This window comes from Scylla paramamosain, chromosome 28 (genome assembly GCF_035594125.1).
Source record: "Scylla paramamosain isolate STU-SP2022 chromosome 28, ASM3559412v1, whole genome shotgun sequence".
In the NCBI taxonomy this organism is placed as follows: Eukaryota; Metazoa; Arthropoda; class Malacostraca; order Decapoda; family Portunidae; genus Scylla; species Scylla paramamosain.
In genome coordinates this window covers 5,179,999-5,202,258 of record NC_087178.1, presented here as the reverse complement: position 1 = coordinate 5,202,258, position 22,260 = coordinate 5,179,999, and the positions used below count along the sequence as shown (strand labels likewise).

Below are 22,260 nucleotides of genomic sequence, written 5' to 3'. Positions count from 1 at the left end.
TTCCAGATCTCAGAAACACAAAACCTCCCGCGAGTAAGACGGTGCGCGGCTGCGTGGCCACAGAAGCTGGCCGAGGTGAGCGGTGAGAGGCGAGGGCGAGAGCGCGTCTCGCATTTTTCCCTCCTGAGCGTCCTCCCACATATCCCTAGCCATGTCGGCCCATGACCAGATGCGAGCCATGCTGGATCAGCTGATGGGGACGTCGAGGAATGGTGAGTAGGGTTTGTGTGCGGTGTTTCCCAGGCCAGTGTTTGGGGAGAGGAGAGGGGCGGCGGGCCAGGCGAGGAATGGCCGAGGCGGAGGTGGCGGGGAGAGGGACAGGAAAGAGTGACCTGCGCCGCGCTCCTCACGCCGCCTGGGTATCCTCGCCCTTCTCACCATCGGGGACTAATGGATCGCGGGGATCGTTGTGTTGCCCCGCCAGCAGGTTGTTGCCGCAGCTGTGGTGGCGGTACCCGCGCCTCGCCGCTCTGGGGCACGGGGAGTGAAAGCAAGGTGGCGCCGCGGAATGGTCTAGGAGTCTCCCTGGCTTAGTGTTTTCTCTGGGTGGGGAATTAAAATCAATCGTGATAGCTTTGCATATTCCCACTCCATTGGTATCTTTGTCCCCATTGGTTCAGCCTTGCCTAAAGCCTCCAGCTGTGAACAATGGATATGAATTATAGGTCGGTGGCCACGCCCCTAACTTAATTTTGGGAACCAATGTCTGTTGTACATGAAGTTGTCCAGATTTTTGTTTATTTCTTTCAGATTAATCACAGTACAAATGCAAGACTTCTGATATTGTGTATATATTTTTTCTCCATTTCCATGCACATGCTGTCATTCCACAAACACTTGACAGCTGGTCAATAACAGTGCTGACCCATGTACTGCAACACCAGGAAGTTGAATGTAGTATTGGCAGTGAAGTTTTGCTGCTTCATACAACTGCATTTCCTTCTCACTGTCCAGATAGTTAATACTTTCAGATCATGTTCTAACTTGAAAGTATTTCTGCTTACATTTCAGCTACAGATCACCACCATTGTGACTTCTAAATTATTTTCAGGACATCATTTAATGTTTTGAAGAGAATCATATCACTTCAGTTTCTTTTTAGATATCTAAAGGTTTTGCTGAAAATTTAGGATGAAGGTAGTATGTGTATGGAAGCAATTTAAAATTGAGGATGCACAGCTGAATAATTGGCAGGAGCCATTTTGCTGCAGCATGTCAAGTCTTCACATTGTTGCTGGTGTTTTTTTTGGGCGGTGACCTATAATTCAGATTCTTGGAATATTAAGTGGTAGACAACTTCTCTACTTTTGTCTCTTGATAGTATGATTTGCTTCAAACTTGACTAGAAGAACACTTCGTTAGATTTTTTTTGACTTCAGTATGGGAACTGAATTTTGCATATAGGATCTGTAATAAGTGGATGCAGAATGTGTCATTCTGATAGCCAGTTGGAAGCAACTTTCCCACATAAAATCTTGTTATAATTGAATTCAGTTACCCACTCTTATGAATGTGGTAGTAAAGCAGCCAGACATTTGCAATCTACTAATCATCTCATAAACATGAAGCAGTAGTTTTATTTGTTCATGTTCACATTGATGTTGATTCGGGGTGGGAAGAATTTGTCTATCTTGCTGGTTATCTTAACCATTTGTGTGGCTCTTGCACTTCTCACATTATCATGATTATCAGGTCACATGCATAAGAAAAGACCAGAAACCTTACAGCAATGTAAGATAGATATATCTGAAGGCACAGCATATTATCAGGGTGCATCATATTCTGGCATGGTAGTGTGCCAGAGGGAAATGTCAAATGACAAAATTATAAACCTTTTTGCTGCTTGACACAATTAAACCGGAATTGTGTCATGTTTGAGGTCATTACACCACTCATAATAAGAAAAATACCTTTCTTTCCAACCCAAGGTAATGGCTAAACTTGTTATGATCATTATATACAGTTATTTTAAAAAGGCATTTGTGGTTGAACATACTTCAAGAGCAACTTAAGATGACCATTGAAGTACTAAAATTCCTTGAATACACATTCAGTAAATAATTTTATTAGTTGGCATGCCAGTTCCCTGAGGGTGAACCAGAAGGAACCTATTTTAAATAAATGAATCTATATAACTAAAGGATTTAGGAAAAAAATGCCTAACATATTATTGAACAACAACCTGACTGATTGGTGCCATCCAGTGTCCTTCATCTTATCTGATAAAATCGTATTCTTAACAGTCAACCCAATACTAACCACCTTAACAACAGTTAATGCTCAGAACTTCCTTCTGTTTGCATCCTGTAAGTGGTGGAGTATTATATTTAATGCCTCAGATTTTTTTTTTTAAGAGTTTAGAGCATAAAGTAACGTAACATTAGTGTATACATAATCACGTTATTATTACTAGTGCTGTGGTGACCTTTGGGAAATTTATCATCCTGGTTATAGAGCACCCACCCAAGATAGTGTAATCAGGAACACAGATATGTGATTCCTTTACTTGAACATTAACCCATTCTTACATATTTTTAAGTCCTTCCTAGACTCCAGAAGATAGCAATTCTCCCACTCTGATCTGATGACAGTATTTGTATTGCTTGTTTAAAAAAAAAAAAGGCACAACTGATGGATTCAGCTTTATAAATGTGGGAAGAGTAGCACTGAGGTCATTGAATGTTTAGGAAGTGTTGTGGCGTGTCTTGCTAAGCACACTGGTCACAGGTGCTTCTTCCTTAGGTGTTCATTATGTGTATGTGATGTATATTGTCTGTCTGAGTGACAGCGGTTTGTGGTGTGTATGGCTACGTGCCATAACTGATCACACTAGTAGTGTTTACCAAGATTGTGTTTATACACTTAATCAGTGTGTTAATTTAAACCCTCAGATATAAGCTAAAATTCTTCCAATTACAGTTTGCAATACATGCTTAGTTTATTATACAGTACACATACAGATTCCTGGGGTTTCCTTGGAACATGGTAATTGGCTTCATATTATCAGTGTTGGCTTCTGTGTCTGGGCAAAGTTTTGGGAGCCAGATAAGAGAAAATTTAGTTGCTATAAGTTTTGTTTTAAATTTTATAAATATAATTTGTTGCTGTTGAAGTTTTAGATTATTTGCTGTACATAAATGCCAGTTGACACTTTCAACAGGCTTTGTAATGTGCCGTTAATCATTCAAGCCAGAGAGGTTTTAGCATAAAGAGGGAGTAATATATATATATAATTCAAAAAGTAAATAGATGCTGCCTGTTAGGCTATGAACAGAAGTAGTGTTGTTTCAAGCCTTTGCACTGTCCATGATTGATATTGACGAGATAATCCTAATTTCTTCTAGGGTGGAGCAAAGAGCGTCACAAAGCTTTAACTTGACATGCTGGAAATCTCGGCAGCCACGTGTGTATAACCTCCTGTCTATTTTTCGCCAAGTGTCTCTTAATCATTTTGTAACAGTTTTGATTATGCAGTTCATCAAACTTACTGTGTGTCTTTTCTGCAATTTATCAAGTTTGGTAGATTAACTTGTTTTAACTGTAGGAACACAGGATGGTTGGCCCATTCTTGTGACAATCTGCTCTTCACAAGGAAATAAGAAAAAAGTCTGATTTATAGTTTTTTTTAGCCAGTTCTTATGTGAAAGTTGTCAGAAGCTGGTACTGTACATGTCCATTACAGATGTTCTTAGTAACCTCTCCAATAATGCTCAACACAGGGCATACTTTGCAGGGTTTACCGGCGGCTGAGAAGATAAGCTCCCTCCTTTCGCCTTGGGGGTGCTGGTTGTGAGTTCTAGATGCATAATGTCAATATTTAGCCCTTTTCTCATAATTTATCTCAAAAATTTTTTTTTTTTTTCTATTTCTTTTAATGAGTCACTAATGTGTTGAGGTTTGGTGTGACCTGATGTGTGCATGTGTTTGAACTCTGTTAGTGTGCAGGTGTGGAAGTGTGTGTGACTGTGTGTGAAAGTTTGAGTGTAAATATGCATGTGTGCAAAGAGAGAGGGAGAGCAAGAGTGTCATATATACCTGGAGTGCATCTTGGTGGGTTGGTGAATCAGGTTACACCTCTACCTCATAGTGTCAAATCAGGGAAGTTAATATATCCATGGAGCATGACCTTGCTTTCCTGAACTGCATTTTTACATAGTGCTCATTACATGTTGTTTTGTATTTTGCACTTTTCACCTTTTTGGTAAAGTTATGGGAAACTTTTGATGAGTAATATTTTTTTATCTTGTGCTGTACTTCAAGGTCATGTTTCACCCTATATTTAAGTATTAAAAGTTAGGCTGAAGAATTGGTGCTTCCTGTTGTGATTCCTTGAGCCATAACTAGTATGGAGTAATGCTTCATTATAGTCAGCTAATGAATGTTGAGGAATAAACTAGACCTAGCCTCCACAGTATCAGTGTGAACCGAAGTCTTGTGCTGTGGTCTGGAAAGGATTGCTATTTTTTGATCCATGGCTGGTGATCTTCCATAGGTGACGACACCACTTACCGCCTCAAGTTCACTGACCCCAAGGTGTGCAAGAGCTTCCTTCTCACCTGCTGTCCTCATGAAATTCTCTCCTCTACTGTGAGTACCAAGCTACAGACACTTCTAATAGTTAGCCATGGAGAACCTGGGTGCTGTTGAATCCATGTCCTATTAGCATTTCAGACAAAGTTGATGAATGTTTATAATCTTCACACTTACCTGAATTATTGACATGCAGTCCGATAATTTTATGTATGATTTCCTGGCAGCTAAAACTGATAGAAATTTAACTTACCCTTTTTACACATATGAAAGATTATGTCTGACTTTCAGCGGATGGATTTGGGTGAGTGTCCCAAAGTGCATGACCTGGCCCTGCGTGCTGACTACGAGCAAGCCACCAAGACCAAGGATTACTACTATGATATTGATGTGAGTGGATGACCAGAATCAATTGCAGAATATTTAGTTAATTATTTACAGAAATTAAAACGCTGGTGTGTCATGATTGTAATATTTCTGTGTCTGTCTTTCCATTACCCTCACAGTAGTATTTACTCCCTGCAGGCCATGGAGCACCTACAATCCTTCATCACAGACTGTGACAGGCGCACAGAATCTGCAAAGAAGAGACTTGCTGAGACACAAGAGGAGCTGAGTGCAGAAGTAGCTGCTAAGGCCAACAAAGTGCATGACCTTGCTGAACAGATTGGCAAGAAACTGGCAAGAGCAGAGTCCCTTGGTGCTGATGGTATGGTGGAGGTATGTACTGGCCCTGATAAAGTTCAGACCTAGATTTCATGTCTTTTCTCTGTTGATTGTCTTTATATTGAGCTGCTTTTACTCCTGGCAAATGATAATTGCTTTGTCTGTGAGCCTTCTAGAGGGAATGACATGTTATTACTAATGATATTCTAACATTTTCTCTTGTTTTACTTTACAGGAAAGTATGAAACTTATGGAGGAAGTAGAAGACCTACGAAAGCGGAAGGCATCAGCTGAGCAAGAGTACCGCAACTCCATGCCAGCATCCAGTTACCAGCAGCAGAAACTCCGAGTGTGTGAGGTGTGCTCCGCCTACCTAGGTATTCATGACAATGATCGCCGCCTGGCAGATCACTTTGGGGGGAAACTCCACCTGGGATTTATCAAGATAAGGGAGAAGCTTGATGAACTGAAGGTGTGTATAGGTGTTGTGCTTATTTTTGATGGCATGACCATTCCTGCACATTTTTGCATAGGCAAGAACTAAGTTACGTGCAACTGTGTCATTTTTTATTACATTTTTTGACAATTTTTGTAACAATTTCTTTGGAGTATTTGAAGCTTTGATGCCCATTTGATAACTAAACATATTTTGTGATGTGCAGAAAACTGTGGAGAGCCGCCGGGAGAAGCGACGAGAAGAGCGTGAGTTGGAGAGAAATGCACGATTTGGTGAGATAGCCGACTACGATGTCACAAGGTAAGGTGTTGGTGTCAGTCAAGTCGAGGAACGGGACAGACTTCTACACATGATCCAAATTAGCAAGGGTTGCTCTTAATAACACCATGTGACATTTTCATGTAGTGTCACATATTATAAAAAGAAAATAATACTTATGTAGTTTGCTCCAGAATGTCAAATTCAGAAAGGTAGGATCAAAATTTTTTTGTCACCATTTTAAGTACATTTTTCTGTTAGAAAAAAGGTAGTACTTGTAACAGCACATACTTTTAAGTATTGTGCTAATTCTTGCTGATGATTGGTTTCAGTTCATAAATATGGTATTGACTAATTTAATTTTCTTTCTTTTGAAATTACCATTATTGCTTTGAATTCATTTGTTTAATTTTGTTAGTTTTCAAATAATCTTGATAATACTTACTTACATTGCCATGCAGAATGTCAAAATAGTTCATCCAAGACGACCCAGTGTACAGGTATAGTGTAAATGTGTAGAGTACATGTGGTATCAAATACAATTGCTTAAATTATACATGATTATATGTTTTTAATGACTGCAAATAGTTTTAAAATTTGATGCTCTCTCTGCATGTCAAAGAGTCGTACCTATTACCTGCAGTGGCCATTGTAATCATGAGCAGTGCAGGTGGAGTTGTTGACAGTTCAGACCTCAGAAGACTCAACTCAGACAATTACGTTTTCTTGGATTTAATAGTTTGCTACTTATAGGTACGTGTTACATGTTGACCTGTGGTAAGTAATAGCTTTTGTTTTTGTTCTCATAAATGGTTTCCAAAGTTTCTGATTAAATATGAAGGTCTTGAACAGTGAGTGAATGGGATTTTGTCAAGAATTAGGGCAGTAACAAAGCTTTCCCAGAATTTTCTCATACTTAAGAGAATGGAACAGGAATTCTAACACTTATATTGGAATGTATGGAGGTGTAATGTGGTAAGAATGAAAGGCATGTTTGAACAGGACAAACCTAAGCATCCTTGAGGGCTGTTTCTGTCATGGCCCATCCCGTGCAGAGGGCTCCATAGGGGAGAACAAGGCATCATTGGTGGTGGACAGTTTGTCTCCACTTTAAGCTTGTTAGCATCAGGAAGTTTGACTGAGAATTTTTCTCTCTCTCTCTCTCTCTCTCTCTCTCTCTCTCTCTCTCTCTCTCTCTCTCTCTCTCTCTCTCTCTCTCTCTCTCTCTCTCTCTCTCTCTCTCTCTCTCTCTCTCTCTCTCTCTCTCTCTCTCTCTCTCTCTCTCTCTCTCTCTCTCTCTCTCTCTCTCTCTCTCTCTCTCACATCTGCCAGTTATTTATCAATTATAAAGTGTGTGTTGTGCCCGTGATGTTTGCTACCAGAGAGTGCAACCAGCAGCCTTTCTATTCAGGGACCACGAGCGAGAACGCTACCGCGATGCTGAACGGGAGCGACGAGACCGGTACCGGGACGGGGACCGGGAGAGGCGTCGCCGCAGGTCCAGATCAAGGTCGCGATCCCGAGAGAGGCGCCGACGCAGGTCCAGATCCCGCGACCGCTACTACAGGTCACACTCCAGATCCAGGTCACGTGACCGTAGGTAAACTTGCAGCTGTAGTGGATGACCAACACCCCAACAAGGATTCAAGAGTGAGTTGATTACACTGAGGACTTCTGTAGGATATATGGTTTAAGTTTATGCAATTAATTTTAGTTCCAGCAGTGTATAACTTTATCTGTACCATGTGTGACAGGAAACGCTGCATCTGTAAAAAGTTGATCTGATGGTTGCTTATGTTTGCATGGAAGTGTTCCAAAATAAAAAGCTCTCCTTGAATGTAGTATGTATTTTTCATTGAAATCATCTCCCAAAGGAATGTAATCGGTTTAGAGTACAGTGCTTCAACAGGGGTTGGCTGATGAGTGGCTGCTGTTGCTGAAGCTGGGCCACATTTCAAACGGGAGTTCCCACATGGTGTTCCCGCTTCTGACGATTGAAATAATTAAACATAATTACAATTGTGTGTTATGCAATGGCTGTAGGCGCAGCTCTTGAGTCTTAAGGTCGGACATTCCACCCTGAAATGGGAATGATTTAGTGGATTAACCGTCTCTATTGGAGATCCATATGACGCTAAACAGAGCAATATTTTGTTTATATATGCATCAAAAATAAGATTTAAGGCTATGAAAGCGAGTAACGAACAATGTATATAATTATTGAAAGCTGTGTCTAAGGGATTGTCATTTTGTGAGACGTTTTTTTGACGACTGCATTACAGATAGAAACTGATTACAAACGGATAGCAAAATGTGATGGAGGAACTGTTTCCACATCACACTCGGGCAGGCATTCGTGTACCGGTACGTTCCAGCCACCCCCTAGAACGCGATTGTAGCCTGGCCGAGTAATCACAAAGAACATCTTGAGAAACCAAACTATAGAATTTGGGGCAGTGGAAGACTAATGGCCAAAAGCGTGAAGGCACTGCAAATCAAAATGCGACGGCTTGCAATTGATCTCGTGTACCATCTATGAAATAAGTTATATTAAAAATGTTCCCCCTTCTAAAAGAAAAAAAAAAAAAAGTATGGGAAAAGAGTCCCGGATGTAATGTGTTCAGCCCTCCCTCGGCACCATTTACAGCGTGATTGACGTCATGTGACGTCAGCAGTGTATTATTTGTAATATATAATTTTTTCTCCTTTCTTAGCGGTCAGGGACTGTTGCTGCATTTCACCATGCTTGAGAGTTTCACTTTGTGGCATAATTTTACACTGGAAGATAACGCGATAGTATGTAACTACATATCTGCACTAGTACGTGCAGGTGATTATAATGGTGAGATCTATGACGATGGTGCTGATACAATGATTTCTGTGTATACAGGTTGGCGTATTAGTTCATGTTTTACAACATAATCCGCGGAAACTTACAAGTCACCTGTATTATATGGTTTATGCCCTTTTTTTTTTTTCCCAGTATCCATCAGCAGAACATGCAGTGGCTGACACAAGCCTTGGTGACTCCCATGCTCATGAGTCACATGTATCTGCTGCGTCCCTTGCAACGTGGCAGTGCTGTGACTATTATTTGCTGGGGGACTTCCCCGTCACTCCACCCTTTACCATTGTTCACCTTATTACTAAAACTTCATACATTACATTTAAATAGATGAATACATAGCTAAGCTTTCTATAAGTGATGTTTTATTCCACTTATGCTGATAAAAGTCATCAATTAAAGTTTATTGCCACTCCTCACGCGGTGATCGGTGATATTGAGTTCTTTAAATGCCTTGCCTCTTAAACTTTAGTTGAGAGTTCTTTTAGATGACTTTCAATTGCATCTTGATATTTAGTGAAATAACTGTATACGTGGGGAGCATTTGCCCGAAGCCTCTACGCAGCCAGGGAAGGGAAGGGACATGCGCGAGATCAGTGAGCGCAGCGGGACGTCGCAGCCAGGCGTATGCAGTCCTGCAGCATCACAGCGGCACGTGGGCCATCCTGACGCAGCACTCACAGGTTTGCCCTTTAACCGTTACCTCTTTATGGCCGTTACTGCATAGGATATATAAAGCACGGTAGTAAAGGGTGTTAGCAGGTGCTGACATGAGTAGGTGTGTACATCACTGTTAAGGGAAGGTTTTGTATGTGCCGTTCTTGCTGCAGACGCATGGAATATAGACTAAGTATTGAAACATCATGAACTTCGAAATCGAAATGCTCTTTACGCATAATAATATTACGCATGGAGTCGTGTCGACGTTGCGGCTTCAGTTCAAGTGTGCAGGGAGCATGTTGCGTGTGACGTCAGGTGGTGGCGGGAGAGTTCTTGGGGTTTCCCAGAGATTCTTTTGTCCAGGGTTACCGCACTTACTGGTGCTCGAGGCAGGAAAGACGCGTCCTCTGTCACTCCACCCTCTGTTACTCCAAGTACAAAAGGGTTGGGAATGAGGAAAGCTGTCAGCCAGTATACGCCCCCCTTGCCTCCACTTCCTCTGCCCGTCCAACACACACACACACACACACACACACACACGTGATAAAAATTGGTTGGGAGTCATATGAATGGTCCGATTACTTTTTATAGTGAGATGAGGACTCGGTGCACGTAAGTCTACGATGAGAAAGATGCACGCGCAACGTATGTTCCCATTGACCCGACAGAGACAAATAACAGCCGTGGTAATTTTCCTCTTTAGTCATCAATACAGATTACAGAGCTGTCTTGATTTAGCAGGTGAAAAAGGTAAACAACAACAACAATAATAATAATGATAATAATAATAATAATAATAATAATAATAATAATAATAATAATAATAATAACATTAGGCAGACAAAAATACATTAGTTTACTTTAACCGGGAATATTGCTTTCCCTTAAGTATCCCAAGAAAAACTAGTCGTAGTGACGCACATCGGCGACGGGTTCCAGGGCCGATAGTGACCCCGTACCAACCTCTCTTCCCCGCATCTTTCCCCGCCGTCTCACAGGAAGCTCCCAGGACGCTTGTGTGGGCCAGTCTTAAGGCAAAACGAGTTGGATACCACATGGGGGAATTGTTGTGGTGTGTTTATGGTGTGTTTGCCCGATTATATAACTGTGTGATGAGTAGAAGCTTATGTAAAAAGGTTCGAGTAATATATGACCTATGTTTGTGTGTTGAGAGGAGTGCTTCTGGCGTGCGCCGTGCGTGTTTCAGTGAGTGTTGTGTAGGTCAGTAATCAAATATAAATGGAAATAAGTGTTACGTAACATCTTACTAACTCATTCATATAAACGGCATTATAGTTTATATATATATCAATCAGTGTAGTTTATACCAAAGTTCATGAAACTCACAATCTGACACTACTGAAAGAAGATACTTTAATATACATTTTTTTCCTTATATTCTTTCCGTATCTTGCGAAACTTCTTAAACTGACTTAAAATATTCAACATTGTATGCATATAAAAACGTGTATATTTATCCATATGTATATAGCCCTTTGTTTTCTTTCCGTGGATGGGGTACGGCCTGTGGACAGTGAGTGGGATTGGGAAAAATTGTGTGTATTAGTTATGCATAGTAATAGGCGGCTGGAAGGGACGAAGTAGACCGGGAACACCCTCCTTTGTATTTTTATTCCTACAGTGAGATTAAGCATTATAACTTGTTTCGGCTACTCCCCCTCAAGGATGATCTGACTAGATTGTCTGGTATATAAAACGAAACGTGTGTTTACTACTTCACAAGTGGTAAAATTATCCTTCCCTGTTCATGAATCTGAAAGTGTTCTCCACCAGCAATTAATTATATAAACTTTTCTTTGACCGAGAACGTTACTTTTGTCTTGTTATTCATCTGCCACATAGCGCATACCTATAGTTTACGTCAAGAGCAGCCCTAGAATAACTAAGAGAATCTGTGAAACAAAACTCACGCTTGGGGGTTTATGGCTACCACACTACCCAACTTTTCATACCTCGGCATGGCATCTCAGCCTTGCACTAGAACATCCGTTGGTTTCTAGGAATTGCGATGGTAGCCTACTTGACGTTCTACACGTTTCACTGTTGACAGGATCATTCTCATCCTTACTCTTCGTCATTATCACAGCGACCGCGCCACTCCTAATTTTTATTTTATTTTATTTTATCATCTTACCAGTAGATAATTTTAGTCACTGGTTCTATCCTGTTTATACGTCATCCACCGGTCTTTCAGTTCCGCTGTCCCCTTTCAAGTTCTTTGTCGCTCTGTATTTACCACCACGTGTTGTCCCATACGTCCATCAGAGTAACTAGTTGACTGAAGGTGATTTAATAGAAGGGAGTTTAGCATTTCTGCATGAAGGAAAATTAGATAAAACTGCTGTAAATTAAAGTGATGTGAATCCAAAAGATTACTAGTACGTATATGCATGATTATATTTTATTCCAATACTGAACAGTAAGGACGCGTATTACAGATCAGTAAAAAAAGATTGACCTGCCGTCTCTCACAATTCACACCCACTTTTATATATATATATATATATATATATATATATATATATATATATATATATATATATATATATATATATATATATATATATATATATATATATATATAGGAGGGACACCGGCCAAGGAAAAAAAAAAAAAAAGCCCACTGAGATGCCGGTTCCCGAACAGGGTCCGAATCGGTAGTCAAAAATTGAAGGATAAGTGTTTTGAAACCTCCCTCTTGAAGGAGTTCAGGTTGTAGGAAGGTAGAAATACAGAAGCAGGCAGGGGGTTCCAGAGTTTACCAGAGAAATGGATGAATGATTGAGAATACACTTGCATTAGAGAGGTGAACAGAATAGGAGTGAGAGAAAAGAAAGTCTTGTGCAGCGAGACCGCGGGAGGAGGGGAGCATGCAGTTACAAGATCAAAAGAGTAGTTAGCATGAAAATAGCGATAGAAAATAGCAAGAGATGCACCACTGCGGCGATGAGAAAGAGGCTGAAGACAGTCAGTTAGAGGAGAGGAGTTAATGAGACGAAAAGCTCCTGATTCCACCCTGTCTAAAGGAGCAGTATGAGTGGACCCCCCCCCAACCCCTAGCTAGGGATGAGATGTTTAGATTATAAGAAAAGGACAGACCGAGGATGCTCGTGTAGAAGAGAGGGCCGGTTAAGTGTCATTGAAGAAGAGGGGATAGTTATCTGGAAGATTGTGTCGAGTTGATAGATGGAGGAATTGAGTTTTTGAGGCATTGAACAATACCAAGTTTGCTCTGCCCCAATCAGAAATTTTAGAAAGATCAGAAGTCAGGCGTTCTGTGGCTTCCCCGCGTGAAATGTTTACTTCCTGAAGGGTTGGACGTCTATGAAAAGATGTGGAAAAGTGCAGGGTGGTATCATCAGCGTAGGAGTGGATAGGACAAGAAGTTTGGTTTAGAAAGTCATTGAAGAATAATAAGAAGAGAGTGGGTGACAAGACAGAACCCTGAGGAATACCACTGTTAATAGATATAGAAGAAGAACTGTGACCGTCTACCACAGCAGCAATAGAACGGTCAGAAAGGAAACTTGAGATGAAGCTACAGAGAGAAAGATAGAAGCCGTAGGAGGGTAGTTTGGAAATCAAAGCTTTGTGCTAGACTATCAAAAGCTTTTGATATATCCAAGGCAACAGCGAAAGTTTCACCAAAATCTCTAAAAGTGGATGACCAAGACTCAGTAAGGAAAGCCAGAAGACCACTAGTAGGGTGGCCTTGACGGAACCCATACTGGCTATCAGATAGAAGGTTGTCAAGTGATAAATGTTTAAGAATCTTCCTGTTGAGAATAGATTCAAAAACTTTAGATAGGCAGGAAATAAAAAAAATAGAACGGTAGTTTGATGGATTAGAACGGTCACCCTTTTTAGGAACAGGCTGAATGTAGGCAAACTTCTAGCAAGAAGGAAAGGTAGATGTTGACAGACAGAGTTGAAAGAGTCTGACTAGGCAAGGTGCAAGCACGGAGGCGCAGTTTCGGAGAACAATAGGAGAGATCCCATCAAGTTCATAAGCCTTCCGAGGGTTTAGGCCAGCGAGGGCATGGACAACATCACTACAAACGTGTCTTTTGTGCCCCAGATATCCAATGGAAAACGTTTCTTCTCCCCACGAAGTTGAGAGAATAAAGCCATAACAACTGAATCGTGTCTGTCGGAAAGTATTTTTCCCTTCAACGCGTCATGATCCTTCAACGATAGCCAGCCGTGTGTATACGCTAAGAGCAGAAGGCAAGGTAGCTGCGGTGTGTGAATTTTGGTCACGTGGTAGACTCTATGGGGTGATGTGAGGAGGAATATCATCTTTAGGTCAGAGTAGATTAATAAGAGTGGCCAGTCGCTTTTGAGCGAAATACAAGTGAGGAAAAAGATTGGAGGGAATTAACCGGGTCTGGTGCCGGTGGCTGCGGTGGTTCCCCTAGCGCGCTGTGCGGGGCTGGGGCGGGTTGGGGAGGAAGCGCAGGGACGAGCCGCGCTTCGTCAGATTGACGCAAACTAGAACCGAAATATGTACTGGGTTGTTTTTCAGGCGCATCTATTTCTTTCTTTTTTGTCCTTCCCTACTTCTTCGACGATTGAAGAAGTGCATATCCTGTTTTCTGACGGGGCCATGACGTCAGCGCTGAGATAATCCGCTTTCATGTAGGGGAGAGTCATCTCCCACTCCCTCTCGCGTCCTACTCTCAGTGCCTGCACCCTGCGCCCCTCGCTCCTCGCGGTCTTGAGACACAGGGGGCGGCAACCGACCTTCACCTGATGAGAGAGAGGTGCAGGTGACCCAGCACCTGGCTGAGGCTCGTATGGAAAGAAGTTGACATTGTGCGTGCCCTGCCTTTCCAGAGCCAGCGGTTGTGGTGGACACAGGCGGTGATGACGATGATGTGATGGTAAAATTCTGATAGAAATATACTTTTCAGGTGTGAAGAGAGATTTTAGAAAGCGACAGGAGCTAAGAAAAAATATATGAACAAATGAAAATGAAAGTGGAAAAGAAAAAATAAACAGGAGGGGTGTGTTACGTTTGTTTCTTCAAGAGTACTAACACATTCAGTCTCCACCCTCATCTCTTTTAATCTTTTCTCTCTCTCTCTCTCTCTCTCTCTCTCTCTCTCTCTCTCTCTCTCTCTCCACGCAGGCAGAATGTACCGTTAGCAATCATCATCATCATCGACAACCGCACAGTGTTTCTTCACGGCAAACAGGACAAACAAACTGAAACAAGTCCAACTACTCTCTATACTGCCGCTCAGGGTTGTCGGGTTGAGAGCCAGGTGTGTGTCCTGCAGTGGTGTGCTCACGGTGACTGTGGTGGTGGTGTCCCACAGGGTGACTCACTCTCTCCTTTGCTGTTGTCGCAAGACGGACAAAAAAAAAAAAAAGAAAAAATAGTAGTAAGTCAGACAGAAAGAAGTGTATCTCAGTGCGTGGGGTGAAGGATGACTATTATTTGAGTCTGGTCGCTCGTAAGAGAAGGTCTTCGTGGTGTGACTATTCTTCTGGCAGGGCGGGGATTCCCCTTTTCCTCCCCTCCCCCTGTACCACTCCCCCAGTCTTGCCTCTCTCTGGACTTCCCCGACTAAATCCAGGGAAGCAAGGCGTAGTCACCTCCTGGGTCTTGCTAAGTTGTGATCTAAGTACCGTGGGTGTTCTGAGTGCACAAGATTGTCCTGGGACGTGATTTTGTGTCATGGTCAGAGGCGACAGGTGAGTGCTGTCCCCTGAGTATACTGCCAGAGGTGTCCCGACGCTTTATTTCCTCACTTCCGGGTATTAGTGTGTTCTGGATGTTAGCACTTGACTTGATGGACGCGTTCCTGTGCTGACCTAACCTTTCATCGGCCCTAGGTTGAAAGTTTTAAGTTGGTGCTGGCTGAGACTCCCCTTCCCTCCGTTGAAAGTGACCTCGATAGGATTCGCGATGCCGTTTCTAGTACTGTGCTAAAACCGTGCTAAATTATTATGATACTGCGATGCGTTGGTCTTATACCAGTAATCGCCTCTGTGCCCGAGTTGTCTTGTAGTTTGTGGGGTATACTATGCATGACATCCATGTTGAAGAGAACGGAATGCTGCTGTGTGATGAAAGGGGGTTACAATAAATAAATTTGCTTAGATTTACTATGATATGAAAGTGGTGTGTGAAATTCCTACGTTGATGTGGTATCTATACATAGTCTTGGGTGCAGAGCGCGTAAAATTGTCAGTTAATGTATAACAACTTGGAAAATGCAGTTAAATTGACCAAAGAATGAAATTCAGGATAGTTTTGCAACTGAGTCAGGAGCGGGAAATAAAAACTAGTACATTCTCAAGTTGGAAGTCTTACATGCGAAAAAAAATGACAATCGAAGGTTACGCAATCGCTTACTTTAACTACGCCACTGTTTAATAATTATTAAGCATGCGTGGAAAGTTGGTGCGAACGTGTGACTTATCAGGTGCGGTGGTAATGGTTGTGGTGGTGACGCATTTGATAACCCAGCGTGTGAGGAGTGAACAAGTAAACAAGGTACTGACTGCTTACTGATTATGATGTTTACTAAACTTTGTGTTGGTTCCGAAACGTGTCATTCAGGAAGTCAAATGCTCTGGTAGAATTTTAGTAGACCATTCAGTGAACCTTACACAGCACGTGAGGTGATTTGTTAATAAAGGTTTTAAGAGATGTTATGTGGTAATATCAAAGATAGCACTGATTTGACTGGTGTAGGACATGATTGGTGTTGAGAGGAGGTACTGTAGCTGTAGGTGGATGGGAACACACACACACACGTTGTCAATCGTTACTGATTTATAAGATTACAAGTTATCAATTGTTACTGATTTATAAGACTGAATAGTGAACAGCAAGGACGAGTATAGTAAGGGGAGTGGGAGACAGCGAGGAGGAAGAGTACGTTACGGTACAGTAGAAGGAGGAAGCGAGGAGGAGGCAGTGCTGGAGGTTGTGAAGGTGAACTAAATGCTAGACGACATGTATATCTCCTGCAGGGATTGCGATGTTGCAGCTGAAGGTTAGACTATGTATGTGAGGAGGAATGCTAATGGAGGTTATGAATGTTAGGCAAGTTGCAGTTCCCCTGTAATGATTGTAGTGATACTGCTGTGGTTGCTGTAGAAGAGATGTTCTGGCTTAAGACTAGATGCTGTAGAAAATTAAGAATCTCTCGTTGGCGTGCGTAGGGAAGCTGGCAGAGGCTAATGGGTGGCAAGGATCGGCTGGGTTTTACCACACATACTCCTGCACTTTCCTCCCATTGTGTGTCTGGGGTTTTCCATGTGGCTTGAGTACGGGGGTTGCTGATCAGTGAGAATCTCGTTGCCTTTTCTCCATTTCCCTTTTCTTCATAATATTTCGCATTTAGCAGCCAGAGGAAGACCGATAAGATATGATATTAACATGTGTTTATCTCCGACAGTCCTATTTGCAGGACAGCGGATGTCATCATATCTCCTAATTATCTCGAGTGGTATTTCCTGTTTTCTTCTATTCAGCTGAGTGAAAAATGAGAAAAGTTAGTAGTTTCAGTAATTCTGTGTGAAAGTATCCTAAGATGTCCAAATCGTGTAGTGAGGAATTTCTTTGCTGCAAGTGTCCTCTTCTATGAGCTGACCCGCAGGAGTACTGGGGTAGGATCAGCGGAACGCACCTACATTATGAAACTCCCCGCACCTTCTAATGACGTCACAGCAGAAGAGGAAATGCTACTGGTTCATCATGCTTGTGAAAAGTAAATCATATCGTGAGAATCTGGTTATTGAAGCGAATGAAGCAATGTGTGTGTGTGTGTGTGTGTGTGTGTGTGTGTGTGTCATAAGTGACTTGCAATACTTCAGGTAATCTCTCTCTCTCTCTCTCTCTCTCTCTCTCTCTCTCTCTCTCTCTCTCTCTCTCTCTCTCTCTCTTACTCGTTTGATCAGCTGCACAAGTAAAAAAGAGATATAATCATCACTTCGATCGGCCTACTGCAACAGCGGACCTGTTTTGCTGTAGATGAGCAGAACACAACGACGCTTTAGATTCTTTCCTCAAAACTTTCTCCTTTGGTTCATGTCGATCAGAATCGGTGACATTTTTCAGTTCTCGTACTGGAGAGGACGAGTAATAACCAGGATTCGTTTAGATTGCAATGTGTGTATTAATAGTTATTACTGTCATGTATGTAATTTGGACCGGCATTTTAAAACCCTACTGCGCCGCACTTCCACTACTTTCCAAAGTCTCTAGGTGAAAATACACGGGTTTTTAAGTGTTTCTATAGTTCCAGTGACAAATTAACATGATTTCTACATTATTAACGAAAAAAAAAAAAAATTGGGAACCCGGCCAATCATCTCTGTGGCCCTTGAAGATAGTCGTGGTGGGAGAGCAGTGTGGATATGGCCCTTAGACTCCTGTATATTGGTTAAGGGGATGCTAGTTTATATTTAAGTCTCGTCTTACTTGGCTACGAAACTCCTGCACCGGCAAGGGCATGGAAGTTCATCGACATCCTTTCTATTTGCAAGAACGTACTGTGTTTCTCTCTCTCTCTCTCTCTCTCTCTCTCTCTCTCTCTCTCTCTCTCTCTCTCTCTCTCTCTCTCTCTCTCTCTCTCTCTCTCTCTCTCTCATACGTATCAGTATTCTCAAACATTTCTCATTATCTTCTAAATATCGAGTGTATATAAACAAATAGCTGTGATATTACTAACGAGCTAATGACATAATGCGGTTGTTGCATGCGTTGTAATTATCACGTCGTTTATGCTGTACTGAGCAGTGTCCTGCGTTATATGTACAATGATAGGCTCTCGTGTCAGGGGTTTGTTGGTAGGAGTCCTCGGCGTGTTGTGGTTTGAGGAGACAAGAGAAGGTCAGTTGGTGGCCCGGGACGTGAGGTTTTTGAAGGAGGGAGATGAAGAGGCACATATGTTCTTCCCGGGAAAACCAGATCATCCGAGGCTGCGTTTCCTGCCCCGCTAGTCACTTTGAAGGAGAGCAGAAACATGGGTAAACCAGATATTGAACTAAAGTATTTATTCAACAGTTTTAAAACAAAGCGAGGGAGGAGTAAGGGTGTAAGAGGCAGTAGCATAAAGAACATAACGGAAACTTCAAAAAGCCAGTATGCCTAGAAATACAATACTTATGCCCAACTGTTTCATCCATCAGGGAGTGTCGAACATTTCAAGATCCTCTTGTACCGCAGTGGTACCGCAGCTACGGACATGTACCGGCAATGTTACGTCCAGCTCCCATCCTGCCTCCTACAGGATAGGGATATGGGATGAAGTAAATTACATCTTGCAGTGTTGGATGTTTATTTGGTATAGGACGAATATTACAGTGTGTGCTCCCTCCAGAGTCTTGTCTGTTTGCTACAGATTAGGTCCACGTGGTGTTAACATCGTCGAATATCAAAGGCGAGTGACACAGAGAAGGAAAAAAAATAACATAAGCGTACCCAACAGACTGACATTATTTTGGTGTGTAGGGTGAGAAAATGTCTGTCTTGGCATTATGTGAATGCCTTGTTGGCTATTTCATTGATCTAAACAAAACATTATTATTCTTGTTTTATTAGGAAATGCTATATAACCAATAACAAAACTATGTAACCACACTATAGAGTGGGAATCATCGTTTTCTTCATTACTGTATCAAATAATAATTGTACTGTTGTATTAGGTGTTTAAACTTGTCTTACAGGGCTCGTATGGATGTTTCTTTCATTTTTCTTTGCGTCGTCTATAAATAGATTAGTCATTCAAGGATGTTGCACCTTATAAGGTTTATAAATAGCAAAAAAAAAAAAAAAAAAAAACGCTGGCTAGTTGAGCAAACTGTCTTAACCACCTGTCAAACGGTTACACGTGCCCGCCCTCCTCCTCAGCACCATACACTTCTTATACCACTTTATGTAATATCCATGAAGGTTGACCCATGAGGGGAAGAAAAGAGGAAAGGGGGAGGTGGCAGGCAGCAAGTCGGGCCCGGCCGCAGCGGAAGGGAATTTACCCTCACCAAGCGGGCATCTTCTAGACCCTATAAAGTCTTCCAAAGCCGATGCTGCTCTTTAGTATCTTCTTCAGAGTGGTGCTGCACACAGAGCCTCCCTAGCACACATGTTTTTCGAGGCGTTTAACCTGTGAGTGTTGCTGGACCGTATTGTGATGCGCAATTTTTGTGTGGAGTGATTTGTTTTGTTCACCTGAATGATCCCCCCGTCCCTGGCCCCCCCTGCCTTTCCCCATCGCGCTCCTACAGGTGGTTGGCAGTTGTGGGATCAAATAGTCCGTCAGGGTTGTTGTGTGAAGGATATACACAATGCTACTCCATAAGAGAACTGCATTAAAGGGTCTCGTGCTACTTGAGCGGTGTGTGTGTGTGTGTGTGTAAGCAGTGTTGGAACGAGGGGGATTCCCACTAGCGGGGCCCGACCCAGTGCTCAGTGCTGAGTGGTGTTCTTTCCGTCACTCCAACCCTCGTAAGTCCTCAAGTTTGTGGGTGTAACGGAAGGAAAAACCACAGCTGCCAGTCATAGTGGTTGTCACAGCTGGAGGGCGTTGGAGTGGCGAGTGTGGTGAGGACAGGTGGTGGTGGTGGTGAGGACAGGACGGGAGTGGCAATGAAAGGTGTGTGGGTGACTGGCTGTATGAACAGTCACGGACATTGCCTAATGCCACGAGATGCTGCAGGACTTGGGTGTGTAGTGTGCATGTGTGTGGTGGACAGCATGTGGGCGGTGAATGGTGGGGTGCAGTGATGATGGTGTCACATTGTGGTTGTTGTAATGTGAAGTACAGGGAGTGGCCTTGGGAAGGCACCCGCCCTGCCGCCTTGACTTGGCTATTTACACGATGACATGCCGTTTGTGACACGCAGTGTGTGATTTCTTCGTCTGTTTCGCTGGTAGACTGTATAGACTGTTACATGATACTGGTGACAAGGCATGTTAGGGTAGACACCTGTGATTTGTAACATATGAGAATCAGAGTGACTGTCTAGGGCTTAACAAGTTATGTTAAGTCACAGAAGGAAATGTTAAGAACATCATTTTCCTTTACAGCGGTGGGATGAATTCCCCATATAGTGGAGAGTCTGCCTCTCCCTACTCCTCAGACCAGTCCATTGGGGTTCCTTCTCCTCCTACAGTGGTTGCTGCCTTCAACCGTCCATATGATGGTGAGAGAGCTAGATTGAAGTGGATACAAATATTCATCATGTGCCTTATAAAGAAGTTTTCTCTACAGTTACTTACTAATGAGTTGTACAACACCTGTTTTTCAGCCATCCACCATGATGGGCCATACATCAACATCCTGGAGCAACCACAGTCCAAGTTTCGATTCCGTTACAAAAGTGAGATGGTGGGTACACATGGACAGCTGAAGGCAGACCGAGCTGAGAAGAACAGAGCTGCCTTCCCTACAGTTAAGGTAAGAGGCAACACCAGAAATAATATTGTGTAGCATGACACAGAAAGTATCATAATAAACGTGTAACAAATACATGCTAATAAGTAACCATTAGATTAAATGATATTTCATTATTATTATTTCAGCTTTCCAAGTGGAACAGTGGTCCAGCTGTCATACGCCTCACTCTGTACACTGCTGAGGACAATATTAACCAGCGGAAGCGACACGTTCATGAACTGTCTGGGAAAAACTGCAACAAGGAGACAGGGATTTGTGAAGTGGTGGTGGATGAAAAAAGTGACTATACAGCTGTGTGAGTATCGTAACATAATCCCGTGAGACTTTGGTTTACTAGACATATAACTTAATATTTCATGACTAACAGTTTTCATGTCCTCAAGAGGTTGTGTTAGTAAAAAGATGTATCCTAACAGATTCCAGAATCTTGGAATCATCCACATTGCAAAGCGTGACACAAGGGAGATAATCAAACAACGAAAGCTTGAAGAGTTAATGACTCTTGCCAGAGTGCGTAAGCCACATCACAGCAATGAGGAGATCCGTCGTAGCATCACCCCAACAGATCTTAAAAAGGTAAGAATTGTACGGGTTGAGTATCTGGTTTCCTGCCATAATCCATATTATGAATCTTCCTGAATGTCACAGTGATTATCCAGCTCTCATTTGTCCACCTGTTATAACATAAGAAAGCTCATACTAGTGATGGATACCTGGGAGTAATACTGACGTTGTACCTGCCAGATTGATGAGGAAGCAGAAGAGGAAGCAAAGAGTATGGACCTGAACAAGGTGGTGCTGCGGTTCCAGGCTTTCCAGTATGACAAGAACATTGAGAGTTATAGACCCATTACTCTGCCTGTTGACTCTGATGTTGTCTTTAACCTAAGTAAGCTGTGACACTAAGGGACTTGTTAGTAAGGGAAGATTAAAAGAGGAAGTCAATCAGCTCTTCTTTTGGAATACTTAATTCCTTATTTTCACTCCTGAAGCCAACATACAAGTTTTTAATTAATTTTTAGTTGATAAGTCTCTACTTTGCTACTATAATATATTTAGCTTACATGTGCTCATGCCATTTTCATTTAGATGCAGGATTTTCATTGTATGCTGGCTGCTTAATAAAACATTAATTTTTGCAGAGAATGCCACTACTGGCGAGCTAAAGATAGTGCGGATGTCTGCATGCTCTGCCCCCTGCACTGGTGGGACAGAGATCTGGCTCCTGGTGGAGAAAGTGCGAAGAAGTGAGTCAGGCTGTGGCTATGTCAGAGTGTACATATTTAAGTTTTTCTCCTATGATTTAAATATTGTGGTTGTAATTTAACAATCTAAGGGAGGATATTGAATATAATATATGATATGCAGTCTTCATTTATGAATATGATCATGGGACAGAATAAGCT

The 22,260-nt window shown here is 42.2% G+C and overlaps 2 protein-coding genes across 15 annotated transcripts in view; both read left to right on the top strand.

Annotated features, from left to right (window-relative positions):
* Nucleotides 1–41: 41 nt before the first annotated feature.
* Nucleotides 42–7,752, top strand: LOC135114774 (putative RNA-binding protein Luc7-like 1). 2 transcript variants are annotated; one of them, XM_064030844.1, is made up of 8 exons: nucleotides 70–212; nucleotides 3,734–3,789; nucleotides 4,493–4,587; nucleotides 4,822–4,920; nucleotides 5,056–5,250; nucleotides 5,432–5,668; nucleotides 5,859–5,953; nucleotides 7,323–7,752. In XM_064030844.1, the coding sequence occupies exons 4-8, from the start codon at nucleotides 4,825–4,827 to the stop codon at nucleotides 7,513–7,515; spliced, it is 816 nt and encodes a 271-aa protein (XP_063886914.1). In that variant the 5' UTR covers nucleotides 70–212; nucleotides 3,734–3,789; nucleotides 4,493–4,587; nucleotides 4,822–4,824; the 3' UTR covers nucleotides 7,516–7,752. The 2 variants fall into 2 exon arrangements, with proteins under 2 accessions (XP_063886913.1, XP_063886914.1); XM_064030843.1 differs by lacking the exon at nucleotides 3,734–3,789 and having other exon boundaries at nucleotides 42–212.
* A 1,538-nt stretch (nucleotides 7,753–9,290) lies between these two features.
* The window catches only part of LOC135114766 (nuclear factor NF-kappa-B p100 subunit-like), a 25,653-nt gene continuing 12,683 nt past the window's right edge, over nucleotides 9,291–22,260 (top strand). The window contains exons 1-7 of one of the 13 annotated variants that reach the window (XM_064030824.1): nucleotides 9,291–9,439; nucleotides 20,485–20,600; nucleotides 20,706–20,854; nucleotides 20,980–21,149; nucleotides 21,271–21,430; nucleotides 21,599–21,743; nucleotides 21,997–22,101. In XM_064030824.1, coding sequence (XP_063886894.1) covers nucleotides 20,492–20,600; nucleotides 20,706–20,854; nucleotides 20,980–21,149; nucleotides 21,271–21,430; nucleotides 21,599–21,743; nucleotides 21,997–22,101 — 838 coding nt within the window. In that variant the 5' untranslated portion in view covers nucleotides 9,291–9,439; nucleotides 20,485–20,491. Of the gene's footprint in view, nucleotides 9,440–14,978; nucleotides 15,138–15,853; nucleotides 15,943–17,036; nucleotides 17,165–19,412; nucleotides 19,564–19,727; nucleotides 19,903–19,978; nucleotides 20,121–20,278; nucleotides 20,300–20,333; nucleotides 20,366–20,484; nucleotides 20,601–20,705; nucleotides 20,855–20,979; nucleotides 21,150–21,270; nucleotides 21,431–21,598; nucleotides 21,744–21,996; nucleotides 22,102–22,260 lie in introns of those variants that run through there. The other 12 variants (XM_064030821.1, XM_064030828.1, XM_064030816.1 and 9 more) reach the window with 12 other exon arrangements.